Source organism: Hippichthys cyanospilos, chromosome 3, assembly GCF_059441005.1.
Source record: "Hippichthys cyanospilos isolate Australia breed blue-spotted pipefish chromosome 3, RoL_Hcya_1.0, whole genome shotgun sequence".
NCBI lineage: Eukaryota > Metazoa > Chordata > Actinopteri > Syngnathiformes > Syngnathidae > Hippichthys > Hippichthys cyanospilos.
In genome coordinates this window covers 30630716-30642856 of record NC_142371.1, presented here as the reverse complement: position 1 = coordinate 30642856, position 12141 = coordinate 30630716, and the positions used below count along the sequence as shown (strand labels likewise).

The 12141-nt window shown below is 38.7% G+C and overlaps 1 protein-coding gene across 1 annotated transcript in view; it reads right to left on the bottom strand.

Annotated features, from left to right (window-relative positions):
- The window catches only part of LOC148426809 (threonylcarbamoyladenosine tRNA methylthiotransferase-like), a 200824-nt gene that overhangs the window by 16443 nt on the left and 172240 nt on the right, over window positions 1-12141 (bottom strand). The window contains exon 13 of the mRNA XM_088410634.1: window positions 1907-1990. Coding sequence (XP_088266760.1) covers window positions 1907-1990 — 84 coding nt within the window. The remainder of the gene's footprint in view (window positions 1-1906; window positions 1991-12141) is intronic.

Sequence of the window (12141 nt, the reverse complement as noted above, 5' to 3'; positions counted from 1 at the left end):
TTCAATGCCTGCACATGGCACGTACGCCCACATGCACCGGTGTGAATGCATGTGTGTGAATGCCAGTGACGCTTGCAACTTGAGTTCATAGCGTGCAGAAGTAGGTGCAGAGGGGGTGTGCAGGAGAGTGCGGTAGGGAGGGAGCAAAAAAGGGAGGGAAAAATATTGCCAGCCGCTGCCCTCCCTGCTAATAAAAAGCACAACTTCAAACATGTTTCTGATGATGGTTAAAGCGCGGAGGAAATTGATTTATTTGAAGATGTTTTAAAGTTAATTTTTCACAGGTTCAGAGAGCTTCTTTGAAGCCGCGTTCGATGAACAGCTGTGTGTGTTGGATGGAATGTTCATGTCTTTAGGGCTGATGTTCATACATTTGAAGGAAAAAAAAAGTCTTGCTGCCAAATGCTCTTATGACCACCTTAGGGTGCGGGTGCACATTTTTGAGAGTGTGTGATATTTCACCTAACCTACTTTATTCAACAGATGAGCTTAAGCTGGTGGCACATCCCTGTGAGAACTCGCAACATGTAGAGCAAAGAGGCCCATATGATTTGTTAAATATGAAACCAGGAAGAACTGAAATGGTAACATGAATTAAATACAAAGTATATGCAATATGAGGAAAGAAAAATCATGAATGAGCTATAGTAGACTCATTCACCAGTATCACCACTACTGGAGTGAAGATTCCTCAGAACAAACTGATAAAAAAAATAAAAAGTAGTATACATATATTACATATACATATACACATATATATATATATATATATATATATATATATATATATATATATACACACACACAGTGGGCCCCCGTGTTACGAATTTAATCCGTTCAGCGGCTATGCTCATAACTCGAATTGCTCGTATGACGGGCAATCCAAACCTATGTAAATTAGTGAATGCGTGCAACGCGTGCAAAAACCTTAGGTAAAAACATCACGACTTTATGCACATATTAAAAATGAGTAACATAATCTACTGTACAGTTAAATTAAATAACATAAATATACAAAGGAAAAAGGACATTTACCTTTGGGGCGACGTGACTGGGTGGAGGCGGAGGGGAGCAGAGACCAACCAGCAGAATTTATTTATTTATTTTCTGAAACAAGAACTTTTCTCAAACTAGAACATACCACCGTCGATTTCCTTCTGTTTAATCCATAATAGAAGAAGCCTCTCCATTTTGTTGTCGACCGAGGTCCGTCCCCTGGCAAGGAAAGTCTTGCCCTTGGAAGATTGCCGAGCGGTTACGGACATACTCACGAGCAAGGTTAACTATGCGTGCGCCTCTTTCGTATTATTTTTATTATCTCCTGCTTCGTTTCTATTGTCATCATCCTCTTACTTCTTCCTTTACCGCCACTAGCAATTTTAGAAGCCATGTCTAACAGATAAAGTTTGCAAAGTCTTCACATTGGTGTTCGGCCAATAGCATATCGGCATTTCTGTGATTGACGTGACGCCGGCCAATAGCATATTTGCATCTCCGTGACTGAGCCCGGGACTGTGAGCTTAATCGACCAATAGCATATCGGCATCTCCGTCTGACACCGTGACTAGGACAGTGACTGTGACATTGTAAGAGCAATAGCTTATCGGCGTTACCGTGACGTGCGAGAACAGTTGATTTCATTGTTGCAGCTAAGCGGAAAAAAATAGTACGGACAAACCGACCGCCATGTTGGATTGTTAGTAAGACGAAAGGTTTGTGCGTAAGAGGGGGACAAAAAAACGCCGCGGTCCACGTTCATAAGATGAAAAATTCGTAAAAGAGGGAGTTCGTAAACCGGGGGCCAATTGTGTGTGTGTGTGTGTGTGTGTGTGTGTGTGTGTATATATATATATATATATATATATATATATATATGCATGTATGTATGTATGTGTGTGTGTCTTACCTGCTCGTAGAACTTGTTATGAGCCACGTAATATTGTGAATCAAAAGACTCTTCTGTCACCAAAACTTGTTGTCTCTCCCCAACCTAGCGACAAACATAAAAATAAAAAATTTGACTGAATTGTTCTCTGAAGAACCAGAAAAGTATTACCACAGCAGTAATGATTATGACTTATGTAATAACTTATGCTACTTAAGCATCTCGCCTTTGATAGTCTTTACATTGGAGACTGCCTGACACCGCTACTTTCATGTTAGTTTATTTCACCCAGACTTTCAAAGTTGGCTTCAACCCACACAGAATAACCTGATTACATTGTATGTTTTTGCTCATCATGATCTCAATTCAATCAAAGTTTTGCTTCTCAGTTTTCATTGCACATCAGCATTTAATTACAACCTCAAGGCTCCTGAGCCACTTCAGTTTCAATGCCTTGCCTGAGAACATTCTACAGTATTCATACTCAGCCCTTAGAAAAGGTCAAAAAAAGGGAATGAAAGGAGAATGAAAAAAAAAGCAGGGCTGCAAATTAAATACAGAAAAGGTCCATTCAGGATAACAGCAAATGATGGCAAGGCAAGGCTGCTTCGCTTTGCGACACACAATTCTTTCAACTGAGCTATTCAGTGTGTTTTAAAGAGTCAAGAAACATAATAATGGCATGAGAAGTGTGCAAGAGCACACAGGCCCTTCCTTACAAAATATAATAGTAAGTCATGAAAACTAAAATGTAAACATATTGAGGCATACAATTACTATGCAATTACTTGGCATCTTCCGTGATAAAACATTTTTTGTATTAACCTTGGTATTTCGGTTTGTCCCAATTCAACTTTGTGGTAATCTATATCTGTGCTGCATCAACACAAAACGGCTTCAATTTGTCTTCTTCTGCCTCTTTCACATGCACTAAGCAAGCCCAGATGGACAAAGGCTCACATCAGGATCATATGGCAAAAACAGATGTATAATCCTTGTACTATTTGGATCCAGAGCCACTCTGTGGCGCGTAGATACATAGCAACAGTTTTCAGTCAGCTCATGAATGACAAGTAACCATGAAGTGAAATGAGAGAACGAATGAAATTTGGTTGTGTTATGCCATTAACATGCCAAATAACAGTTCTTGCTGTTCATATGACCAGCAGAGAAAGAAAATGGTTCTTAATTCAAACTTTTGCCCGTGCTCATTTGCGTGACCCCGATCTACCTTCCAATGCAAAAAGTCTTCTTCTCACTTATCCGAGGTATTTAAAAAAAAAAAATCTATTGAAATTTACTTTTTTATTCCTTTCTTTAAAAAAAAAATTGAAAATATAGAAAAATAAAAAATAAAAGGCATTATAACTAACAATTTTATCGCACATAGTACAGATTGCAATCATTTTGGGTCAGCCTGCAAAAAACAATTCAAGTCTTTCGAGTGTACATGTGTGGGTTTCGATCAGGCCTCTGAATGAAGAAAAAACATTATAAAATATAATAATAATTCTGGGAGCGGTTGCTATTGCCAAAACAACTTCTATAGCCAACAAGATATATTTGATCTATTGCAACCATGAAAAGAATAACATGTCGACAGTGTTTGACACACATTTTGCACAAAATATCTTCCCCATCGATTTCAGTGCGTGCTTTTAAGGTTGCATCCTCGTGCTGAAGTGTTGCCAAAGTCACTCAGCGACTCAAGCCAAAATCTTGGCAATTCCGGACTGCGCTGCACCCATTGAACTACGCAGCGAGAAAACGGCGGGGTACGAGATGTCCTGCCGGCCAAATGACCAGGAATTCCATTTTGATACGGTTTAAAATGAGCACTTTACTTGAAAACTGAGCTGACTGATCACTTTCCAAGCAATCTGTCTTCAAAAGCCTTAGAAGTAAGCCTCTGAACACTTGCGTTTCCGCAGACATCTGCCCTCTCTTCCTACTTTCCCCTTTTAGTCTTTAAGATCAAGTCCTAACTCTGCGCAGCCACTAAGTTGCGTCCCAATGTGTGTGTTCCAACACGGCCACCACCTGCACCACCATGCTGACAAGCATCGAAAGCCTAAATAAATTGCAGACTTTGGCAAACAAAGCAAATTTCAGAGGATTCAAACCCTTTGAACGTGATTAACGCAAGGCAAACCTTTGGATTTTTGCTCCTTCGGATTGGAGACAGATGTCTTTGTGGGACTTAACATCCTGCGCTCAAAACAACAAGTATTTGGAGAAGCCGTTTATACTTAAGCGTGTTTTAGTACACGTACAAAACCCCTTTGAGTCTTGATTTTAACCAAACGATGTTATACTGAAATGTAAAAATGCAGACTGATGGCCCTGATGCATGCGAGTGAGCATTTCCCTGCTATAATGCCATTCAAACCCTCCACTAAGTAAGTAGCAATGATCTTGTCCTTGTATATGCGCGAATGGGATTATCATGCATTGAACAATCCTTGCGGCTCTAATAACATGTATGGAAATATGTTTGCAGCAAATCAAAAGTTGGTAATTAAACAGAGGATGGTGAGAGTTTGCGTGCAAAATTTAAAATTTAAGTTGACGTTTGCTAGTGCATATTCAACTACAGACCCCATATTTGGATTCATGTTTACCCAATCAGTTGAATAGCATGCCACCAAATAGCATGTCTTTGCACAGTGAGTTTTAATTTACACCAACATCCAGAAGATAACATCCCATGGTACATGGCAGATCCGCAACAGATTTATGGGATCATGAGTTTAATTGCTAATTAATCCACATCATAACACGGGTAATGATGGCACCGTGGCTTTGAATATCTAATCAATGTTTTTATATGTGTCATAAATAAAGGAGCAAGTCACTCAAACAGCATCCAAAATCCCTTGCCACCATACTGTTTTTTTAAGCGATGCAAAAGGAATTCGACCAACCACATTGGATGGCAACTGTACTGCTGCAATTAATTTCTGCAGGAGGAGGGAGGGGAAGTAATGCTATTGCATACAAAGTGATACTTCTGAACAAAAAATTAAAAATATTACAATTTTCTTTCATCTCTTTTGTTGTAATCACCCCTTGTTTGACTCGAAAAGATCCAGCACCTCCACCAGTTTAAAATTCTCTCTAACTCAACCACACATTTTTATTTCTTCACCAATCACTTCAATTCATTATCTAGTACTTATCTCTAGTATGCACCCTTTTAGGCTACACTGTGTAACGTGGCAACACTCACACAATCTCAGCGAACAGTGTGGAATTTGATTGGCCTTCCTGCTGTCAAACCCATGCAAATTTATTGTATACATAAAAATCAACAGCCTTGCTCACAAATAGGCAGCGCCCCTCAGGCAGTCCGTATGGCTTTTTTCGAGGGAGAATTTAACAGTCATTGTGAAGAAGCAAAATATGGGCTCTGTTTTAGTGAGCCCGCTGAAACCAGTGCAGAACAGAGAAAACAGAGAAAAAAATTGGGGTATGGGGATAAAAATGTCATCCGATTACCAAAAGAATCAAAAGCTACATACAGCCTTACAGGAAAAATACAGGATGCACAGATTATTTTAGATTATTTGTGTGGCAACATTTTGGTTTTCAAGTTGAAAAAAATGGCGGTAAAATATTGGCACACTCGAAATTTGTAAACACTGCAAAAATTACGACATCTAGCGCAGCTATCACAAGCTGCGTGCAATTTGTTAAACTCTCTCAGCCGTAACTGAAAAATGAGCCTGTAACCAAAGTAACTCTTCTGTTTCTGCCGTTTCCATGCTACATTGTTCATTTTGCAAGCCCATCAGTTCAAATAAACATTTTGAGAACTGGAATATTTATAATACACTACTACATTTATAAACCTCACATCTATATAAGAAAGCAAGATTTTCATGCAAATGTTCACCCCACAATAAATTTACCGAGAGAAAGACAAATACGTTGTTTGTCTACATCTTGTTCAGCTGAGATTTGTTTTTAATTAATTTATTATTTTTACCCAAAGCACAATTTTCAGTTTGAAAACGAACAATCCCAAACTACAAATTGCCTTATTATTTGGTTGTGTAAGGTGCGTTCATGAGTGACTGACCTCTGCATGACTGGCTTAACCTAGAAATTTGAAAAAAAAAAAACCATACACCCTTTATTTATTCATTGAATGATGGGAGTGTGTGAACGTGCGTGAATGTGATTGTGTGCCAGACTTGTGGGGAACCAGCCTCTGGCATTAGAGCGCCTATATGTTTGCAACTGCTGCATCAATCAGAGGTAGGCTGTGATTGTCAGGCTGATTGTCCATTATGTCCGCGTGGGCCTGGAGGCCATGGACTGAGTGTGTGTTTGAGAGAGAACCCGTGGCAGAATAAGTAAGTGAACATGTAATGCACACAACTATACATCCGCATTAATCTATAATTGAGGCTGAAAATAATGCCTTAGCACGGGCAATATGATTATGATTACTGGAGGCCCCACCTGAAGACAGAAAATCATACATGCAGAGGAAAGCCAATCTAGTCAACGCGTCTGATTGCGATTGGAGGCCAGCCCCCCGGTTGTCTTATTAGTACCGCAGAAATGGATGTGTTATGATAAGAAGGTGGGGCTTGGGGGGGGACTCTGGGTTACATGGCCATCCTGGTGGTTCTTTAGATAAGACAATGATTTTGTGCGCCTAATGTTTGACATAAAAGCCTGCACATAATGTACATCATCTTTGGTGCATACTCGACTGTTAAAGCCCTTTATCCTGGCTTTTAATAGAAACTGAAACGTGGGTTTAAAATGTATTGAAAGTATTTCAATAATTGCCAGCAATATTTATTTATCCATTTTCTATAGTCGCTTATCCTCAAAAGGGTCGCAGGCTCGCTGACGCCTATCTCAGCTGGCTTCGGGCAGTAGGGCGGACACCCTGAACTGGTTGCCAGCCAGAATATTTATTTATTTATTTCATTTTTGCTTCATTCATGCCACCCAAATTGGTAGTTGGTCCTTCCATTGAATTTTCTAAGGAAGTGAGTAATTTATTGCACAATATTTTTAGAAAATTTCATATACAGGACAAATCAGTTTACAAGGTGCTTTTTTATTTGCTCATTATAAGTCCCTATCTCCCTGAGCGGCGAACATTGGTGAGTGTCGGCTAAGGGAGCAACACTTTTGATGTCATCGGTCTATGTTCAAGGTCGCCAAACTTCAAAATGTCGCCGGAGTTTGCCGAGGTTTCCAAAAGGTTAGCCAAGATTTGTAAGGTTTTTCGCCAACCCATTTTCCCCACGGTGGGACAGAGGCTAAAGGGAATCAAACATGACAGTATTTGGGGCAAACTTTAATCAACTTCAATTTGAAATGAATTCAAAAGGCACTCCTTATAAATTGTTCACATCTGTGTACAGTTTGTGTAAAAAGTCTACCGACCTCTATTAAAATGTCAGGATTTGAAAGACAACATCAGAATGCTTTCCACCTTTTAACAAAGCAACAACAGATCTTCACCGTGGGTATGGGATTCCTTTTGCAAATGTATGTGCAGTGTTACAATTGCACCAAACACACTTTAAGGAATACTGTAGTGGCCAAAAAGTTCACTTTTGGTTTTGTCAAAATATTTTCTCAAATTAATTGGGATGGTACCGAACGTGGGTTTGTAGGCTATTTATAGCCACTTGTTGGATAAGTATTTTGTTGTTTTGAAGTTTAACTTGATGGTTAGCACATCTGCCTCACAGAGGTTACGGGGATCACTTTTCATCTGTGGAAGCAGCACTTGCCGGGCAAGGATTAAAATAGCAACTCCTATTTTCCATACATATATGCTATACAAATTCAGGGGATTGTGCACCAACCCAAGTTCTGGAAAAGAAAAAGTTTCAGAACCATCTGGAGAGCCGGAGGGATTTCATTGGTTTAGAAATTGTGCAGTGTGGAAAGAACATTAGGTTGAAAAGCCCTGATAGCACAGCTTGTGCACTCTATAGGTCAGAGAGTATGGGAAGCAGAAAGCCCACATAATACACTTAGTTCCCTGTAGGGAGATGGTAGGCTTGGGGTGACAATAGTAATGTATGCAGAGAGACATTTTGGCCATTCTCGCCAGGTCAGCAAGAAAAGCATCTCCAGATTGTCAGTGTGTCAGTAGAATGCAGCATAAATCTTAGATTGCCTACAGCAAATAGCGCTGAATAAATTATTGTATAGTAAGTATAGTAAAACAACATTTTTTTTTCTTTGTTCATTTCACATTTATTGTGTTTTCCTTCTAGTTGCTGTTGAGAAGTTTAGATTGAACGTGTTATTGAATAAATGTGTTGTTAGATAAATTAAGAATTAGACAAGTTTTCCCCCAATGCGTCAACTCAAAAATTGGAGTTAGAGCCAGCTCAGTGTGTCTCAGAATTCATAAATCCTGATTTGGGTAGGGCTGATTCGGTTGCAATTTTGTTCTCAATTTAATTGTCTATGAATACTAAAGTAGCTGGAGGCACAAACTGCAGGTACACACATTTTTGCATATCAAATCATCACAGGTGGTTTGTGTTTTCGGTGCCTCGATTCCGGCCCATTCGAATTCTGATTTCCAAATCAATAAATCCAGAATTCAAAAGCCACCCATCTCATAGAACTACGCAAGATAACATCACCATCGGGTCACTTCGTGCTGCAGTGTGATCCTGGCCTAAGGATCATTGCAAGAAAATTTGAGCATGTGAAGCTCAAAACTAACTTGTCTGGATAATAATTACAGTATACGTAGATAGTAAATCAATTGTATGAAAATGAACCAGCCCCGCACAAATGCAAATGGTTAACACATCACACTCATTCTTGGCTAAAAGGAGATTAATATGGCATGGCTGTTCAGTTGCCACAGGCAGAACAAAAATAAATAAATAAATAAAGCCACAAGGGTGTGTAAGGATGCTTACTGGCCAATGTATGGACAATGTGCCTACGACAGCATGACATGTAGGCTTCCATATTAATACAATGTACACGTCAAAGACAAGTAGCATGGACAGTTGGAGCGAAACTGAGCCTGTTATAGCGCCTAATAGCTGAAAAAGAACATTAAAGACTACAGTGAAGACAAAGAGTTGACAAGAAATTCTACATTTACTTTGTTCATGACAGGCAAACGTGATACGCACGACGTCAAGATACATTTTAAAACCATCAAAAATTTTGCAGTCCTGAAGCGGATTAGTAACTTAATCAGGCATACTTAAATTTGGTGTACATAATAGACTGTACCAAAACATGGAGATACCCTAATGTGAGAAAAATGTTTCTAATGTCGGGCGGAGGCCTCACATGTCTAAAATCAATACCTTCAAGGACATTAAAAAAACAAAAACACAAAGCATCATTCAGTTTGGCACCGTATATTACTATCAGAGGTGCAACGATCAATTTAAAACCAACTAAAGGATTATCAGATTAATCAACAGTTTTAAAAAGCAAAGACACATTCTTAATCGCTTACAGATATTGTGTAACTTAAAATTGCCCACATCTTTAGGATTCCAGCTCTAAATATTCTTAGATGTTTGTCATAATCTATGCAAGCAGACTGTCAAGAAGGCAACTGAAATTGGTTAAGAGGCAAAAGAAAATAACAAACAGTATAGGGAAAGCACATTTGCTTTGAACACCATATTGTGAAGAATGCCCTCTGCAACTCCATCTATTTATTTATTATTTCACAGCGGTAATGCTTCCTTGTCAAAGCTCTTAAAATGATTTTAAATCAATTCAAATATTTTTATGACGATAGCTGAGCCTATAACTAATTAAATATTTGCAAATCCAGTAGTGTGCTATAAAAACTGCATGAATGCAGAAGACAGTGCCATAGAACTGCTTTGACACGGCCGTACAGTACATTTGCCCCGATTGTTCTTTCGCAACATGAAAATGGCAAACAAAACCTATATTTACAAACCAAAAATATAAAAAGAGAAGGCCAAATTCTATTCGGTAAAAGTCATGTTGGATTCAGCGAGGCGACTTAAACGGCTCTCGGATGGGGGTGATATTTGCAATTCAATGGTGTTGATTGATTTATCCTGGGGAAAGGGGTGGGCCATCTTCTGGTTCAAACTGACACAGGGAGCACACACCCACAAATAGAGAACATTCATCAAAGAGAGCAGGTAGTAATCAGACAGAGGCGAGACTGCTAATGTGCAGCTGTGCCTTTCAAACCAACGGGCAAACAAGACAAGAGCAAACCATCAAAACTTAGCAGAGCCTCAAGAAGCAGAGGGGAGCGTGAAATCAAATTACAGTCCTGACTACAAAAACGTATTTTACAGAGGAATATTCAAAAACAAAAAAAAGTCAAGTATATAACCGTCTATCAGTTATTTTATATTAATGTCTCGGGTATTAGCTCTGTGGTTAAACATACAGAACCTCCAACATGACAACAAAACAATACTACAAGCATAATTCATCAAGTCAGTTTATATTCAATCCAGTGGTTACATGAATGTAACAGATGGATTAAGTGGGGTCTGATTGGTCGTGCGGTCACATACAGCAATCAGCAAGACAACATTTATGGGCTGGATCAATTATGGGTGCCACTACTTGGCATTTTGTTGTATATTGGTATCAGACATTTCGTTTATTTTTTTTTTTAACAATTTTGTAGTTGTAGTCGATTTTTAACAATCGATGTAGTTGGGATTGTCAGGCGAAATTGTCATATGTATGGCGTGCAATAGAAACCTATGGAAATTAGATAATGCATGCAAAACCCAGGTAAAAAAAAAATCAACATTTTATATCCATATTAAAAATTAGTAACAAAATAGTATAGTAGGTACTACTTATATATAATATAGATGTATTATTAGCATATATAATTAAATATCATATATAAAAAAATTATATATATATATATATATATATATATATATATATATATATATATATATATATATATATATATATATATGTGTGTGTGTGTGTGTACAGTTGGTCCCCGGTTTACAAGATTAATCCGTTCCACTGTTGGGATCGTAACGCGAAGTCGGCGTTTGCCGCACAATCCAAACCTATATTAATTAGCTAATGCGTGTAAAATCCCAGTTGAAAACATTAAAATTGTATATACACTACATTGTATAATAAACAATAACCATATTGAAGGCGCTCTCAAACGAGATCAAGTCTTTAGGCAGCCATGCGCCGACCAACTTGGCTGCATACCTTGCCACTCTTAATTAAACCAGCTGGAACATCATAAACTTTACATGAGCTTCTCTGTTTTTAGTCATATTTCTGTGTATGAGCAAGGTCGACTTGGTTCAGTCTGTTTGCATCTTTTATTGAAAATAATGCCGTAATGACATCGGCTAACGCGCTGCTGTTAGCTGCAACAGGCACTGGCTGCTAACAGCAAACTGAAGTGCACCCTCTACCTCATCTTGTTATGGTTAGTTATTGTAAGAATATGGCCAATACAAAAACGCACATCTGTGTAAAAACCCGACGTATGTGGCTCACAGATAAATCTTCCTCAAGTGGTGTCAAATTAAAAAAAAAAAAAATCTAATATTTACGTTTATATGATGCACCAATTCATTTGGCCTTTTTTGGGAAAAAAGTGCCTCTTATATTGGGGCAATTATTTTGGATTTAACGATCACAAAAAACGTTGTTTAATTCAGTATGTTTTTTTTTTTTTTTGCTAAAATGGAGCAGTGATGTAAAAGGTTTACAGCACGTGCAAGCAAATATGTTAACTAACAAAAATGTTTCACGCTGTCACTGTGAGCTTTTAATGTGCTGCGAGAATGTCGTGACCTTGTTTGTCTGGGTGAATCCATTGTTACATCTTCTCACATGTGATATAGGCCACAGGATAGAACATAGAAGCTGGCATATTAGCCCGTGGTGAATGTGGCCTATGTGCCCGACAAGAGCTGATGGCGGTTTCGCCAGCTCTATACATTGGCTTCCTAATGAGCACGAGCCGTCACACATTAATGTCAATGGGCCTATAGCCATAAACAGGTCAGCGCAAGTGGAAATGAATTCATACAACATTAGATTAACAAACGAGCCCCTGTCCTCCAGAAGCCCTCCATAGTTTGATACGCACTTGGCAGAAAAGGTTACTAATACACGAGACGTATAAATAACTTGGGTTCTCTTCTTGGCTCAGAAAAAAATGCACCGCTGCAACATAGACCGTATCGGAAGTAACTCTGATACAGATCTGATCGGATGAATCTGAATGGCACAGATTTTAG